The following is an 18,146-nucleotide window of genomic DNA, read 5'->3' as shown; positions in this document are numbered from 1 at the left end:
TGGTGTAGTGCAGGAGTCCCAACCTTCTTGACTCGTGTGGCCTTTATTTCTATGGTGGAGCCACTAAGAGGCCTACTCTGTGCCTTATAAGTTAATGGTGTCTAGTAGTATATATGTATAAGAATATTTTCTTATTCTTTAATGTGATTCCATTTTTCTTTCTTTCATTTTGCTGGAGCGGCTGCAAAGAACCTGGGAAGTGTATGCGGAGCCCTAAGGGCTCCTTGGAGCACAGGTTGGGAACTCCTGGTAAAGTGGTCTCAGCACTGGACTAGGACACTGGGAGACCAGGGTTCAAATCCTGGCTTGGCCATGGAAACCCACTGTGTGACCTTGGGCAAGTCGCACACTCTCAGCCTCAGGGGTTGACAATGGCAAATACCCTCTGAAGAAACTTCCCAATAGAGTCATTTTAGGATTGTCGTAAATCAGAAACGACTTGAAGGCACAAAACAACAACAACCCTGCCCCGCTCAAACTTACATGTTAACAAAATCAGAGGCCAGAAACCTTATATAAAAATGATTCCCTGGATCTCAACAACAACAGAGGTGAAAATTTCAAGCACCATCATGATTACACCATTGTGACCAATGGCAGATTTTTCTGGGTGTCACTGCTTTCACCAGAATCAGTCATTGCTTTCACCAGAATCAATGAGTCCTCTCTCTTTCCTGCAGTACTTCCCTTTTATCATACCAAACATGGAGGGGGGGGGGTGAGAGGTGGACAGCACTGTTAGACACTTCCTTCATTTGACCCCATCAGGAGTAAGGTCTTCCTCTCCCCTTATCCCCAACACATATAAAGCTGTCAATGCCGCTCTCCCAGACTCTGCAGTAAACTGAACACCAATGCTAACAGATGGGGACGGGATTTCTATAGCCTCACTGAAAAATGAGTGAGAGTTTGCATTCTATAAAAATGCCTCTTCCAGTAATAAGCTCTTGTCCTAACCATCCCATCTCCCTTGCTACTCTAACCCTGAAGTCTCCTGCCTATACTCCGCTCCTTCAGCCACAAAGGCTCTCTTGGTTCCCTGCCCTCAAGCTTATAATCTAAAAAGAAAGGACACAAAAGGAAAAGGGAATGGTGGGGGGGGGGGATCAAGTCCAGTGTTTCTTCTCTCCCTTTGAGGCCTGGACCATGGCAGATGGACTGGAGGGAGGGCTCTTCTTCTTAGTTCAGGCCAGGCCCGATGGAGCTGGGCCTGCATCTCTTCCTCCAAGGTTGGATGGCACCAGATGGACTGGAGGGAGGGCTCTGTTTTTTAGTCCAGGCCAGGCCCAATGGAAGTGGGCCTGCATCTCTCCCTCTTATATGCCCCTGTATAAGGTATATATGCAGAAGCCACCCTATTGTTTACTGCCCCCAGTCGATTTCGACTCACGGTGACCCTGTAGATGAGACATCTCCAAGACTGTCTGTCCTCAACCTCTTTGCTCAGGTCCTGCAGTGTCCTCCCTGATCTAGTCTACCATTTGGCATGCAGTTTTCCTCTCTTTCTACTGCCCTCCACCTTTTTCAGCACTCTTGTCTTTTCTAACAATTCATTTTTCCTCATGATGTGTCCAAAGTACAACAGCCTCAATTTAGCCATCTTGGCTTCCAGAGAGAGTTCAACCTTGATCTGTTCAATCACCATGCCAAAATAGGACCTAAAGAACATCCCAATGTGAATGTTAAAGGTAACATGAGAAATATATTTGCACTATTAAGCCTAGCTGACCAGGAACGAGAAGAACTATGGGCAGAAGTGAGGGATACAGTCAAAGAGGAATACCGAAAGAGGGTACTGTGGCCAAAAAGAAGTGGAAGAAACAATGGATGACAGACGAACCGCTTCCAGTAGTTAAAGAAAGAAGAGATACAAAAGGAAAAAGGAAACAGAGAAAGTTAATCAGAACCTTGAATGCTACTGTTCAACTATTGGTAAATAAAGATAAAGTGAACTGCAACAATCAATGCAGACAAATAAAAATAGAGAAACAAACAAAAAAAGGAAGAATAAGAGACTTCTTCCACAAGATGCAAGAATTCAAAGAGAAGAAGAAAGCCACCCTCTTCCCCTTCAAATGCCCCTGGGGCTCACAAATGCTAGAAAGACCATCCTCCTGCCATATACAGCCTCCCAGGGATTAAACCCCGACCACAGAGAGTGTGGAGACCAGGGTTTAATCCTGGCTCAGCCATGGAAACCCACTGTGCGGCTTTTGGCATGTCACGCTCTCTCAGCCTCAGAGGATGGCAATGGCAATCCCTACTCTGAAGAAGCTTGCCAAGAAAACCATATCACAGACTTGCCAACGTTATTGCTGTGTATCTTCAAGATCTTATGGCGACCCTCAGGCGAAACCTATCATAGGGTTTTCTTGGCAAGTTTCTTCCGAGGGGGATCGCTGTTGCCAACCCCTGAGGCTGACAGAGTGTGACCTGCTCAAGATCACCTGGCAGGGTTTCTACATGGCAGTGCCAGGATTTGAACCCTAGTCTCCAGAGTCATAGGTCCAAAACACACCCAGTTTGAGGCCACTTTAACTGCCCTGGCTCAGTGCTGGGGAATCCTAGGAATTGTAGTTTATGATGGCACCCGACTTTTCTCTGACAGAGAAGGCTAAATGTCTGACAAAACTACAGCTCCCAGAATAGTCTAGCATTGAGCCAGGGCAGTTAAAGCGGTCTCAAACTGGATCATTTCTGCAGTGTGTGCTTTGGACCATAGTCTGATGCTCAAACCGTGCGCTGGCTCCTCCAGCTTTGTCTTAGGGTCACCATGAGTCGGGGACAACGACACAGAGACAAACAACACCTTCTGCTTCCTGGTTCCTCGCCAATAATAACCCATTGTGACTAATGTAAACAATGTTTTTTGAAGAGAACATAGAATCATAGATTCAGAAGAGACCCCCAAGGGCCACCCAGTCCAACCCCATTCTGCCATGCAGGAGCTCCCAATCAAAGCATCCCAGACAAATGGCCATCCAGCCTCTGCTTAAAGACCTCTAAGGAAGGAGGTGTGTTCCACTGTCAAACATGGTCAGGAAGCTCTTCCTAATGTTGAGGAGGAATCTCTTTTCCTGGAGCTTGCATCCATTATTCCGGGTCTTGTTCTCTGGAGCAGCAGAAAACAAGCTTGCTCCCTCCTCAATATGACATTCCTTTAAATATCTAAACAGGGCTATCATATCACCCCTTCACCTTCTCTTCTCCAGGCTGAACATCCCCAGATCCCTGAGTCTTTCCTCATTGGGCTTCATGGTTTCCAGACCCTTCACCATTTTGGTCGCCCTCCTTTGGACACATGGCTCCAGGTTTTCAGCATCCTTTTTGAATTGTGGTACCAGAACTGGACACAGCATTATTCCAGGTGGGGCCTGACCAAGGCAGAATAGAGGGGCACTATTACTTCCCTTGATCTTAGACGCTCTGGGCCCCACAACAAACCCCAGCTCCCAGAATCCCACAGCCTTTGAGCCAGGAGAGAGTTAAAGCGGTGCCAAACCGGGTTATTGCTCCAGTGTGGATGCAGCCGCAGTAAGACGACGCACCAGAGAGAGAGGGCGGCCCTTTCTCCCCGCAAACGGCCCCAAAGCCTCCCTCTCCTCGCCTCCTTCCCCACACAGACCTTCCTTCCAGACGCAGGGCCTCGCCGACGCAGCAGCTCAAAGCTTCCGTCAACGATGACGTCAACACGCAAGCGACGCAAAGCCCTTCTCCTTCTTCCGCCTCATTAGCGCGGTTGCCTAGCAACGGAGGCTGCGCCCCAGTCAGGTTTGGCGACTGGCTGAACCGCCGCCATTTTGTTGCCACAGTCCTGGTGATGATGGCGTCACGCCACGGTGGGTGACGTCATTACGCTCTGCCACCGTATTTTGTCCCCCGGCTGGCAATTGGAGGGTGGGTTAGGGTTTGTTGTTTGGCCTCCCATTTTAAATGCCTGGCTCAATACTATGGAATCCTGGGAATTATAGTTTGTTGCGGTGCCACTTTAAATTTTATGGCTCAGTGCTATGGAATTCTGGGAACTGTAGTTTGCTGCAGTGTCGCTTTAACTTTTATGGCTCAGTGTTATGGAATCATGGGAATTGTAGTTTGCTGCAGTGCCGCTTTAACTGCCATGGCTCAGTGCTATAGAATCCTGGGAATCGCAGCTTGTTGTGGTGCCACAACAAACTACAATTCCCAGGATTCCCTAGCATTGATCCGTGGTAGTTAAAAGTGGAGTCAACCCAGATTATTTCTGCAGTGCAGAAGCAGCCTTCAAGTCATTTCCGATTGGTGACGACGCTAAGGCCATGAGGGTTGTTTTGGGTAAGTTTCTTCAGGGAAGGTTTGCCATTGTCATCCTCTAAGGCTGAGAGAGTGTGACTCTTTCCATGGCCGAGCTGGGAGTCGAACCCTGGTCTCCAGAGACATAGTCCAACACTCAAACCATTTCCCATGCTGGAGAAAGTCATACCCACATTGGAGATTACGCTGCTTGGAAGGGGTGATAGCACTCCCTTATCACTTAGAATGTTATTTTATGTTGTTTGGTTGTTAACCGCCCTCAAGTCACCTTCAGCTCATGGCAACCCAATGGATGAGACACCTCCAAAACTCCCTGGCCTCTACCTCTCTGCTCAGGCCCTGCAGGCTCAAGGCAGTGACCTCTTTGAGGCTATCCATCTGGCATGTGGTCTTCCTCTCTTTCTACTACCTCCCACCTTTCCAAGCATTATTGTCTTTTCCAGTGATTCGTGTCTTTTCACGATGTGACCAAAATACAACGGTCTCAATTTCATCTTCACTTCCAGGGAGAGTTCTGGTTTGATCTGGCTTAGGACCCATTTGTTTGCCTTCTTGAGCATCTAAGGTATCCTTAGCCTTCAACTCCAACACCACATTTCAAATGAGTTTATTTCCTTCTTATTGGCCTTCTTCACTGTCCAGCTCTTACATCTGTACATGGTAATAGGGGATACAGTGGCTTGGATGATCCTCACATTCCTGTTCAGACTTACGTCTTTAAATTTTGTAATCTTGTCCAGTTCATTCATAGCTGCCCTTCCCATTCCTAGTCTCATGCCCCTACCGAGTAACCCCTCCATGCATCCTGCCCCACTGGTTGAGTGGTTCAGTGGGGAGTAAAACCTAGATCTCCTTGATGAAAATAATTAGTATGAAGTTTCTATTGCCTAACTGTTAATTCCTCATATATTGAATATGAGTAGGTTATTGAAAGAAGAAAAGGACTTGTGTTGGTTCGTGATAAACTGTGATCCACACAGAGGAGAGATACATACGCAAAGGACGGTGCATAAGCAGAGGGCTGGTTTAGTGCTTTGAACATTGGACTGTGACTTTGGAGACAAGGGTTCAAGTCTGGGTGACCTCAGGCAAATTATGCACTCTCCTCAGGGAACATCCTGTGATGGGGTGACTTAAAATCGCCATAAGTCAAGAAACAACTCAGAGGCACACAACAACAAACAAAAGTCATAAGTGGAAAGATTTGGGAGTGGTATTGCATGCAGACAGGAGGAAGCAAGCCTCTTCCAAGATGCCTACCAGTTTTATCAAGAAAAAAATTATGTCTTTTAATTGGGTACTTAATTGGGAAATTAACACAAGGCTGGTTATCTAAGTGCTGCTGCTCTAGTAATCGTTTTACACCTCCATCCCAAAATGAAGTCCATTCAGTATGTGCATAGCTAAATGTATAAACTGCACTTCCCATGTTGTACTGTTCAGGCTGCGTCTCCAACTAGTTGTAATAATATAGAACCACATGCAAACAGCAGAATTGAAGATGAGAGAGGGAAAAGATTATGAAATATCAAGACCTACCAATTAGGATTCAGCTGCTCTGGTAAAAGAAAACAACTCTAATTCTGGTAGTGATAGGTGCTCTGGGATCAATTCCAAATGGACTGACAAAACATGTGAATGAAACAGCCATAGATAGAATCACAATAACACAGTTAAAAAAGGTGACTGCTGGGAATGTGCCACATTATCGCATGATAGTTCATTATTTCTCAGAATCCAAATCACTAATTCCCAGAATCCCAAACTGTTGGTAACACCAGGTGGACTGTGAAACTAATATAACAATTTTAAGTACATACTGTTCATATTCTTGTTGGTCTAGTGGACAAAAAGCCTGTGTTTTCAAAGTTTCATAAGAAACAATGCTTTAGGCCTTAAAATATACAAGAATTCCCCCAAAAGAAAAGGTGGCAGCCCTAAAAATGAGGAAAGTCCACAAAGGGTATGTAATACAGAAAGGAACCAAAGATTGTTTAGGTTTCTGGGCTCTTGTTTTAATCAGTGAGTTGTAAAAAGTAACTTTTCTTCTCACATCTCTTTGTAAGATCACAGTCTTGTCCTTATAGAGGTGGAAATGCATTGTTCTTTTTAACTGGTGTAACAAACAGAAATTCATTAAGTGCAGATTTTCCATGCATTAAATGTTTGATAGGTTGAATTTTTTTTCCTGAAAAAAGATGGCATGAACATCTAATTTCCCATATATCCTTACAAGTTCTGCTTTTATCCGGCTCCTACTCCTAGGAGTTTAAGGTAGTGAACATTATGTGTGCCTCTCCTTCCACTTTTCACTATCATTACATCTCTATATGAGAGCTTGGGAAAGTTATTTGGCCAATCAGGCTAAGGGATTTCTGTGGTTCAAACAAGTAGTACTTCTAAATCCTGGATTAGACCAGATTACTGCCTCAATTATGCATTGAGCATAATAGATTAGCAGATTCTAAACACAGTTCTATGCAGCAGTACAGTATGCTCTGTTCACTAAAATGTTAACCTTTGAACTAAAAAATAAATGTTTGCATCATTTATACTAAAGAAAGGGTACACCAGATTTAGTCCAGTTCTCCAGTAAGTGCTGTATCTGGGCATTTGAGTTTAAACCTTTTGTATGTTTTGTAAACACTTTGAACAGAATGTACAGTTAAAATAGATTGCATGCTGGACAGCATCAATATTCTGTTCTCATACAGCTCTCATACAGATGTCATATGAGTAATACAGGCGAAAGTCTTTGCTTTGCTACTTGAAATAGATTATTTCAGTGTAAAACTGAATCCATCCTCAAACATGGGAAATGTTGAATGTGAAGTCAAAGACTTTCATGGCCAGCAGCCATAGTTTTTTGTGGGTTTTTCAGGCTATGATGCCAGCCACAGCTGCTGGAGAAATGTCAGGAATAAACTCTTCTAGAACACGGCCATATAGCCCAAAAACCTACAAAAAACTGGAAATGTTTGTTTCTCTTGATTGGCCAGGAAGAGCAGAATCCCTTGGGAAATAATGCTGTACAAAATGGTCAGTTATTTTCAACACATAGCAGGGAAAAACGGAAAATCTAGGAAGGGCTGTTAACACTGTATGGAATTTAACTCATGTTACTTGCTTTGGTAATACTGTCTTTTTACTGCCAGGGATAGAGAAAGATGCTTATGGGATTTTCTTTCTCAGATATCAAAATATCTTTCCTGGCTTTGGGCACTAGGTACCTTGGCTTGGGTGGGTGCAGTTGCCATTAGTTGTTCTATCTTGGGCAGCAAAATATCTTTGGCTAGGTGACTCTTTTGCTCTCCCACTCCTTTTTCTGCACATTAAGGTCCGTAATAAGTTACAAGAACAAATTATGTTTTAAAGGTAGCATTTTAAGTTATACTGACATAGCTTTGTCTGCCTAGCCCAATACTGTGCAGTCTGAGTGTCAGCAGCTCTCCCAACTTGGGCATAGTTTTAAATTGAATATGCCTAGGATTAAACCTGAGACTCTCCACATAGAAAGCAGCTGATGCACCAATAAACTGCGATGGCTTTCTTTTTTAAATTACCTCAATGTCAATTGAAGTAGTGGCCTTTCAGCACATCAGGGCCAAACATTTAACTAAATTGTCAGCAGGGACTCCCTATCCTGCAGACTTTTCCCAGAAAGTGACTTCCTTCTTTGTTTCCAATTAAGCTACAAAGTCAAGTATCCCCTACTTGAAAGCATCACTGAAAGGGAAGGGTGCTCTAGAACGAAGCCAGAACAAATGCAAGCAGTTATCAAAGAGGCCTACCTGGTTTGTCTTTTGCCAGCCAGCCATAATTTAGCGCTCTGGTCAGAATCTTACACTCTTGGATGTCATTATTTGTAGGATGTGGATCTAGAAAAAGTTGCAGCCCAGTTGTTTTGTATTATTAGTGTACACTTGTGTCCTTCTTAGTCCATACACATGCATACATTTATAGAGGAAGATAGCTGACTACATTTACAAAATAAATTCTGTAATGTATTACACTGCTTGCACTGCGAACACTTTACACTGTGAATGTAAATGAATGCACACTTTGTTATTTTGTCACTTCACAACCCTCTAATAAGAATAAACCAAGAAGCTCACGAACACTGTTTTGACAAAATGCACACTATAAAATTATACATGCCTGCCTGTCTTCCAGATACCATGTCAAGCAGTATTTATTTGTATATAACCATAGGTCATTACAAAACAAAGCTTCAGTTAGATGAATAACCATATTAAAATACAGTACCTGTTATTTTACAGTTTAAGAAAATAGGAAATCCTCATCAGGAAGATGAAAGATTTTATAAAAGCAAGGAGTTGTAACTTGTATTATGCAATAATATGGAATAACCATTTACCAGTTGGGCTTTTCCTACTGTTTTCAGCTGCTAGCTTAAATAATGCCATGTTAGCAGTAAAATATTTGCCTAGGTCCAAGTGAACAATAATTCTTTTGACTGAAGAAAGCTATGTGAGTGTGGGTGGAAAATCATCCCTGAGCAGAGGGGACTTAACAGATCAATTTTCTGGTGCTTCTGGAAGAACTATCATTGATCTCTCCATTCACTAAAGAATGTGGGTGTATTGCTGGGCTGTAATTGTGAGTCCTATTATTCAGTTCATTATTATAAACTGATGAACAAGCTTGCTGCTGCTTCCAGGATGATCTGTGACTTTCTAGACAGACATTCGGTGGGTGGCAGGTTGTTCACTAATGGTGCCCACCCCCTTGAAGCTGAGACCAGATAATACTGCAAGCGCCTAGGTCAGTGCTTTTCAAAGTGGTGGTTCGTGAACAGGTGCCAGTCCGCTATGTGTTTCCACAGCAGAACAAAACAGCTATAGTCAATGGGCACAAATATGGTACCACTTCCATACACATGGTGGGGAGCTCTTCTAGTGATGCATATGCATATCAGATGGCTTAAGAAGTACTGTCCTAGGAGAGAACTACTTAATTTTTAGATGAGTTGCATGTGGCGTCTGGTGGGGATGTGCGAGAGGGACTAGTGTGCTGAAATGATAGACCATAGATGAAGTAGTTGTATTGAGAGATGGTTGTGCTATGCTATAATCCTGCCACAGTAATTATCATCTGGGCTCCTCCTGGTAGTGCCATACAATGCTGATGTTCATGTGGCAGCCATCAGGAGAAGGACAGTGTTTATGATTTTACCCCACCAGGATATCTTCTCAGAAATCAAGCTTGCAACAACTCCAAAGAAAAATCTTAGCTTATAGTCCATTAATTTGTTTAATATGCTTTATCTATGTTGTGTGTATAACTTATATTATGGGTTTGTGAGAGCCAGTGTGGTGTAGTGGCTTGAGTGTTGGACTGTGACTGTGGATACCAGGGTTCGGTTCCTATCTTGACCCTGAAACCCACTGGATAGCCCTTGGCAAGTCACATCTCAGCCTCAGGGGAAGATTAATGGCAAATCTCCTGTAAACCAATCTTGCCAAGAACACCCCATGATAGGTTCATCACCATAAGTCAGAAACATCATGGAAGGCACATAACAGCAATAACCTGCTAATGTGTTTAAAATGTTTCTAGGCTAGAAACATCCTCGGAAGGATGTAAGCTTGAGTCAAGCTTGAGCCCTTTTTCTGGTCTTGAACTCGCAACTTTATGGTTTTGAGTGAGTGGCTGCAGTACAGGCATTTAACCACTGCGCCACCAGGGCTCCTTAATTAAATTAAATTAAATTGATCTGTGCATGTTAATTTGAAGAAGTTTACATTTACTGCTTAACTTCACACATCAAATTTCAGGCTAACTTTGCTTCTGTTGTGGGAAGAAACTGTTTGCTTATGTTCCCCATTGTCGTTGCCTGGGTGTCATATGCCATGGCCAGGCCAGTACAGCAGGTGGCCCATTCTCAGACTAAAGCTGAAAGCAGCTTTTTCCAGTTCATTGTCCCTGCTCACAGAGGTTTAAAAGGAACACAGATAGATGATAGCCATACTGTTTTCTTGTGCTGACCCATTATGGCTTGCACACATTGTGTCCAAAGCAAATGGGAATGCAGTACATAGTTCATCAGGGATTTGAACATCAGGATTTCCACATCCAAGCCCAATACACCATCCACAAGCTGTCAGATCTTATTGTCATAAGAGTGGCCAAAATTCAGCATGTCTGAGATGGCTTCACGGGACAAAGAAAACAACGTTATCAGACAGTCTTGCAAAATGGTCAGCTGCCCTTTTGCAAGTTATCAGACTTCCTTGCAAAATGGTCAACAGCTGTTTTGTAAGCGGTTGTGGCTTCATAACTGGGAGAGATTGGATGCTTGTCTATGAATTTGTTCTACCCTGTCTGATTCATTCTACCTTCTTTCCTGATTGTTAGGAAGATACCCTAGGTCGGACTTTCTTCCCTTTGGGTGCACCATAGGAAGCAGAACAAAACAAAAAAAGCAGAATCAGGAAAGATCTTTGGACAGGCTACCAAGAATTCTTTGGTTTTGCTGCTGTCTCTTAAATTGCAAGGAGCGCTTTGCCATTATATTCAAGTTACTTTGTTCTACACTGCTTTGATGATGTTTGTAAAAAAACAAGCTATATATTTTAAACATGAGAGCCAGCATGATGTAGTGGTTTAAATCTTGGACTAGGACATTGAGAGACCAAGGTTCAAATCCTTGCTTAGCCATTAAAACCTACTGGGTGACTTTGGGCAAATCACATTCTCTCATCCTCAAAGGAAGGCAAGAACAAACCCGTTTGAACAAATTGTGCCTAGAGTACCCCATGATACATTTGCCTTATGACTGCCATAAGAAAGAAACATTTTGAAGGCACACAACAATATTTTAAACATATATAAATGTAAGCCCTGCTGCTTTCATTGACTGGGCAAATAAACAGTTAGCCTGTTGTGATGATCCCACCCAATATTGGATTTTAAACTGTGGGTGTTTCATCTCTAAAAAGGGTAAAGCAACATTTTAAAGTTACAACTCACATTTTCCCCACCTATTAATTTAGATGAAGTCCAAATAGTTACATTTTTGTTGATACCTGTAGCAGTGGTTAATTGGTAGTGGCAGCAGCAGATAACTAGACTATGGGTTACCATGTCCTTTTTAATTCAGAAAGAGTTCCTCTGAAGTGTGGCTGCCAACTATGCCTGCCCACTGTTAAAGGCTCACTTCTATGGGAGAAATTAGCTCAGCAGCAAAGCCAGTTGTGTGGAGTGATGAGTGATCTGAGCCACATGTGTCCCAAACTGTTGCTTTGTGCCTTTAAAAGGAAACACTAAACCTTGCACAGCCCTGGCAGAGAGGGAATGTTTCTGATTTCTCGCATCCAGTGGTGCTCCCCCATGCAGCTGCTTGTAGCCGAACCCCCCTTGAACATTTTGCAGTTGTGCGCAAAACTGTACAGGGATTTTCTCATCAGCAGCTTTTTGAACAGAGCTCTTTGTTTGTTCTTCCCCCACCATCCTCCACACTGGATGCCCCAGAAATCTTGCTAGGAATCCCAGCCTTCCTACTGTCTGGTCAAAGCAGGGTCTGTTGGAGTTGGGAGTTTTACATTCCTTTGCCAGGGAACGATCCCTGCCTGTACTTACATGCTAAAGCCATTGCCTCCTCTCCAACTATTTTAATCATTTCAGAAAGAGAAAAAAAGGGGTGGGTCCACCAGGCATTTGGCAGGAGCCTCCTTTCCTCCAGTTGAGGTGGAGTCAGCCAATGGCCTACAAGCTTGGAAAATTTTGCAGGACAGTTTCCCTGGACAGCTTTGCAAAGGCTGTGCTATTTCAATTGAAGCACACATCCACACGCTGCTGTGCTCTTGGCTTCTGGCTCATCTCCCAGTTCTGAGGGATCTCAAATTCATCCTCTCCTTCCCTCCCTCCCTCTCTCTCTCCATCTTGTCCCTGCAGTTGTCAGGCTTCTCCAAGCTCTGCTAGTCAGGACTCCTGAGCAACCATGGCAGACACCACCCTCCAGATCATTGAGCAGCCAGCAGCCTCTGAGGCTTCAGAGGAACCCGCCAGTGATGAACCTATCAAGCCTGATCAGATCAATGGCGTTATGGTGCTCACCCTTCTGGACAAGATTATTGGGGCTGTGGATCAGATTCAGCTGACCCAAAGTCAGTTGGAGGAGAGGCAACACGAGATGGATGGTGTGGTAGCTAGCATCCAAGGGGAACTAGCCAAGCTCACCAAGGCCCACACTACTACCAGTAACACGGTGAACAAGATGTTGGAGAAGGTCCGTAAGGTCAGCGTCAATGTGAAAACTGTCCGGCAGAACCTGGAGAAACAAGCTGGGCAAATCAAGAAGCTGGAGTCCAATGAAGCAGAGCTGCTGAAACGCAGGAATTTCAAAGTTATGATCTACCAGGTAAAGCACCCTTTGATTTCTTTTGCTCCTTTCTATTTGGATGGCACTTAAAAGGTTCTCTAGCATGATGGCGCTTCTTGTCTCTTTTATGGGACATTCAAGACTCCTGTTTTGCAACACATTATATAGATGATATTTTAAGATGTATGTCACAATTGGGGTCCTGAATAGAGGAGGGGAAAGCTGAATATTATACACTACTGCACATTGTTTTTGCAGAGATGCCAAAGTTGGCCATAAGTGGCCCACATTAGTAAAAATCTGGCAGGATTTTGCCAGAGCTTGGAAAAGTAAGGTTGCTGGCTGGGGAATTCTGGGAGTTGCACTTTTTAAAAATGATTTTTACAAGTTCTGGAATTTGCTAAAGACTGTGATGTAATAGAGATTTAATCAGTTGTTTCATATGGCAGCAGGCTACCAAGCTACCAAGAGTTGAAATTCCCTTTTTGGTTTTTCAGACACACATATTGACACAATTATTTGTAAAATTAATCCTTCCTATTTAACTATGGTCTCCTGGAGAATTAACACTGATAACACACTTTTGTTCACGGTGACAAATCAAGGCTGTTTCCCTGTTGGGATCGTGTTTGCTGTTTTTCCTGCAAAACTAAATCTGCTATGGTGTGCATTACAAATTCTTTCGTCCCTGACCCTTTAAATGCTGAAGATTTTTACAATTATGGTGAGAGGTGGCTTTGTTCTGCTTTGCAGCCCTCTGAGTCTATCACATTTCCTGGCCAGCCTTTAGATCTCCAAATATCAAAGAAACCAAAATAAGCAGCCCTAAGCCATGTTTCCGTTTCTGTGTTGACCCAGGCTTTTTAGCTTTTTGGTGGAGAAGAAATGAGCATCATGAGATATGTTAACCTGCACTGCAGGGGCAAATGTTAAAATGTTAAAAGTTACCATGATGACTCCAAAATGCGTGGGGAGGAAAACTGGTAAAAATGTAGCTACGTTTCTTACTACAGCAACATGAAAGGGGATCTAGTTATGCCTATTTGAAGAATCTGGCAGGTTGGTGACTGATATAGCCCTGTGATTCACAGCTTGAGCATTCTCAACAGTATCATGCCTGAAAGGCGGGAATACTCTTGTATGTCTGAGTTGTAAATGCCACAAAAACAGGTTTATAAATATACTTAATCGGAAGCCCTTTAGATCATGTTGGAGGCAGGAGTTTTTAAGGCCCATGTTGGATTAGGACTCTGGAATACCAGGGTATGAATCCTGGCTCAGCCATAAAACCCATTGGGTGACCTTGGGCAGGTCACACTCTCTCAGCCTCAGAGGAAGAGATTGGCAAACCCCCTGTGAAGAAACTTGCCAAGAAAAACCCCACGATAGGTTCGCTTTAGGGTTGCCATAAATTGGAAACAACTTGAAGGCACACAGCAACAAGGGGATTGAGAGATAACCAACATTGGAGTGAATAACGCATCCTGTGGGAACTGGACTTACGAATGAACCTAGGGATGCTTGAGCTAATGAAATATAATGGTTAAGAAGATGAACTATGACCTTGACCTTGAGTTAGCTGGAAGGAATTAAAACAACTAACCTTTGTCCCATCCTCTAAAACCTGGAACTTTTAGTTTTAATCTGCATTACATGGTTCCTCTTAAGCCTTTAGAGGGTTGCATCCCTATACCTGAGAAGCTTGAAGTGCACTCCAATGCATGTGTGATCAGAAGAAAGTTTCACTTAGTTTAGTGTGACTTGCTTACCCATAATGGCATATAAAAACTAGGATGACAATCCTTTGTATACTCCCTGAAAGTAAGCTACAGTGCATTTAGTTGTACTTACTTCTGAGTAAAAATACATAGAATCAGCCTGGAAGTATCAGTACCATCCTAATTTGTGTGTGTGTGTGTGTGTGTGTATTTGCTTGCAGGTAAATTCCTCATACCATATAGATAATTTTTTCCTATCCTCATTTTTTATTTAGCCATCTGAGATACCATCATTCCTGTAAGGTGACATGTCTGTATCACATCTGAGAAAAAGAATGCAAACATCCTTATCCATAGACATTATTATTCAATCATTCAGGAGTCACTGTAGTTAACAGAAGTAAGCTTCATTTACTGATGTTGCTGTTATTACCATTTTCCCATTTCATCCTTTCCCTCTTCTGTGGAAAGAAGATGACATTGGATTGGTGCCATATCTGGTCATGTTTAGGGTGGCACCACTGGAATCATTGGCACATAGTCACAACCATTAATTTTGGTGGATATACTCTAAACATGCCTTAAACTGGATCCTTCCTATTTTCCAGTGAAGGGGAGCCATGGTCAAGTGAGAGCCTTCAGAGGAGTATATACTATCCAAATGGAAATCAGTGTCACCTTTTCCTACCAAACTCCTTCAGTGTCACTGTAGTGTTTACTTTTTATATATATATATATATATTTATATAGTTTTATTTATTTCTTACATTTTATATCCCATTTTGCTCACAGTAGCAGGTTGACCTGATGACTGAGAGTTTAAAAAGAAAGAGAAATTATAAATTTCATCTCCCCTCCCCCAGTGAGTTTTTGGATTTCCATCTTTTAAATACCCAGCCATAGCCCAAGGATAGGCAGCCTTTTTCAGCCTAAGGAACCAATTTAATTTTCAGATAAATTCTTGGAGCCACATTTAAAGAATGCTGGGACCAAAAGCAAAAGGGAGGGGCAAAAAAATATAAGCATGTTTTAGGGGAAAGTTGTTATTGCCAGCCTTAGGAAAGACATCTTAACCTATTTGAAAGGGGGATACAGTTGGTCCTTAGTATTCGCAGGGATTCTGTTCTGGACACACACACACACACACACAAATTGTGGGACCTCAAGTCCCATGGTTTTCAATGCTGAGCGTGTGCATGCGGCCGCACTGGTGCGACCACATGCATGCGTCACCAATAATGGCAAGGGGGCTTGCTGTCCATACATGCTTAAATCTGCAGATGGCAATCCCATGGTTGGGCAGGGTGGGCTGTATGTACAAAAGCTGAGAAATCAACAAATGGTGTATAGTCATCTGGAGAACCAGGTTTGGCTTCAGGGAGCAGGTTCCCCACCCCTGCTCTAGCCATTTCATTATACTATCTGTGTATAAGAGGCATTACTCCATAATTATCCAGTCACAGGAGTGGGTAACCTTCAGCTCTTGGTCTTATTTCAGAAAAGCTCAGCAAGTGATCAGTTCCAGGAAGAGCACCCTGTTCCTTCCCTAGCAAGAGTGAAAGAAAGAGAGAGGAATCCTGGGCGAGGCTTTGACTGGTCCATTTCCCTGTTTCAAACAGAATTTTACAGATGATTTTGAAGTTGTTTGCTTCCTATTTGAAATCCTCCTATACAGAGCTTGACAAAGTTACTTTTTGAATTACAGCTCCCAAAATGCCACAACTAGCTTGTTATCTTTTCCAAGTTGTACTCTTACAAGTCCCTGTTGCTTTTTCCAACTGATTTCCTTATCACAAATACAGTATTAGTTAAAGGCAAGCTCGTATAGCTGCACAGTACCTTTCAGCTCATTGTGCTAGCAGCTGTCCTTCTAAAAGACACCTTAGAAAAGGGATGGGGTGGGGCAGTGCCTTCTGCTTGTGGCTCTGGTCCCACCCATCGCAGGCATGCAACTCCGGGATGGTGCAGCTCTTAGTGGAAAAAAGTGGTCTCCATCATTGCACTATGTAGCACTCCCATTTTCCAGGGCTTGACAGTTTGTTTATGTCTTGAAATAGGGAGTTTGGGCCCGAACAGACAGGCCAAAATAAAGCTGCTTCGGGTCACTTTGGAGGTATGCTGTTTAAAGGCTGCATGTGTCCCAAGAGGCCAGAAGTCGTGAAAAAAGCCACACTTCAGTCATAAGGACTGGAGCACAGCTTTGGTGCAGCTTCTGGCCTCTTAAGGTGTGTGTGTCATTTAAACAGCATACATCCAAAGTGACCCGAAGCAGCTTTATTTTGGCCTGTCTATTCGGGCCCTTTTTCCACACTGCTCTTAGACCAAACTTAATAAAAATTATATCTAAAATGGGAGTAATGACTAACTCAACTGGTAACAGTAATAAAAGGCTGTTGTTAAGAAGGTTATTGTGGTGGGTGTAAACAAGTTAAGAATTATGAATCACGTTTTGTATCCTGCCCAGGGATATGGAAACAATGATTAAATGCTACCCTCCTGGGTGAATAGAAGGTTGGCGGTCTGCAGAAAATAAATGAGTTCCACCACATGCAGTCTTAACACAATGATAGATGACAATGGACTGTAGGGGCCCTGGGAAAACCTGGCAATGTATATATTCCAGAACCTGGCCTTGCTGCAACAAGTTTTCTCTCTCCATACAATGGAGGAAAATAGATTTGCTTTCAAAGGGGGATTTTTGCACACTGAGGTCAGTCTGTGCGTTGCTCTGGATGCTTCTCGTCCTGCCTGCCTGGTACAGTTTGTTTTGTTTCAAAGTTGCTCTCTCTTGCGCACTGGAAAGAGCTTGCCGTTCAGGCTGAGGATTTTGCTGTGCTGCTATAATACTAACATTCTCCATACTGTAGATATAAGGCTAATGCGATCCTGAAAAAGTTTTGTATCTGGCCGAGATTGTTATTAGCTAAACTAAATGCTGATTTAAGCATTTGGGGAATCCAGTCTAGGATGATTGGAAGGGGTGAAGTTCATGTCAGAGGTGGACAAATATGGGACTCAGGCAGGCTTGAAGTCTCACTACCCCCTCCCGGACATGTAAGACCATTTTGGTCCCCCCAAAAAAGTGAATTGCCTCTCCTGGAAGCTTGCAGGAGTGGTGATTCAGTTTTTAAATAATTTGCCAGTCTCCCCTTTACTACTTAATGTTAAAAATACTAATTTTTCAAAACTAGGAATGGACTCCCTGCTACCTTCATAATTATCCCATTTGTGGCAGTTCCTGCTGCACCCAGAGAATTCCAGGGCTGAAAATTAGCCCTGGATCTGCAGAAGTTGCCCACCCTGCTCAACCTTTAGGTCTGTCTATTATTTATATCCGTACATTTATTACTTACATTTATGTCTTTTCATGAAGAAAGCAACAAATCTGACTTTCCTTCTCTCTCTTTCTCCTCACAACCACTCAGAGCAGTGACAGGACGCTATTGTGGCCAAACAAGATTGCAGCCATGATCTGGAACAATTATTATTATCAATGCACATCACAACTGGCATATTTCCTCAGAAGTTATTAAAACAGCTGTTTGCTTGGGTGTGACCCTGTGAATATCTCAGGATGTACCTTTATTCTTACTTCACGCCCCAATCAAAATTAAGGCATGAGCTCAAGGAGGTTGAAAGGGGCTTGGCGTTTGCTAAGAATAGTACTTTTGGAGGGCAAACCTGTTATCATCTGAAGTGAGGACTGAGAGAAAGAAGTGCTAGTGATTGTCTCTTTTCATCCACTGCTCCTTGCTGTTTCTTCAGTAATCTCCAGCTTGCTGTTTAAAGCACAG

At 43.1% G+C, this 18,146-nt stretch overlaps 2 protein-coding genes across 12 annotated transcripts in view; one reads left to right on the top strand and one right to left on the bottom strand.

Moving 5' to 3' along the window:
* The window catches only part of LOC149309114 (V-type proton ATPase 116 kDa subunit a 1), a 56,890-nt gene extending 53,146 nt beyond the window's left edge, over positions 1-3,744 (bottom strand). For 3 of the 11 annotated variants that reach the window (XM_089531818.1, XM_089531823.1, XM_089531821.1), the window contains exon 1: positions 3,626-3,744. The gene's annotated coding sequence lies outside the window, so the exon portion shown is untranslated. The other 8 variants (XM_089531829.1, XM_089531824.1, XM_089531825.1 and 5 more) reach the window with 5 other exon arrangements.
* Positions 3,745-12,064: 8,320 nt separating this feature from the next.
* The window catches only part of LOC149309113 (caveolae-associated protein 1-like), a 39,034-nt gene continuing 32,952 nt past the window's right edge, over positions 12,065-18,146 (top strand). The window contains exon 1 of the mRNA XM_089531830.1: positions 12,065-12,673. Within this exon, the coding sequence (XP_089387956.1) occupies positions 12,254-12,673 (420 nt within the window). The 5' untranslated portion in view covers positions 12,065-12,253. The remainder of the gene's footprint in view (positions 12,674-18,146) is intronic.

The sequence above is a fragment of the Sceloporus occidentalis genome, unplaced genomic scaffold (genome assembly GCF_023333645.1).
Source record: "Sceloporus occidentalis isolate IW3139 unplaced genomic scaffold, rSceOcc1.0.p SCAF_7, whole genome shotgun sequence".
Taxonomy (NCBI): domain Eukaryota; kingdom Metazoa; phylum Chordata; class Lepidosauria; order Squamata; family Phrynosomatidae; genus Sceloporus; species Sceloporus occidentalis.
The sequence above is the reverse complement of the archived record's forward strand: the minus strand, read 5'-3'. Positions and strand labels throughout refer to the sequence as shown.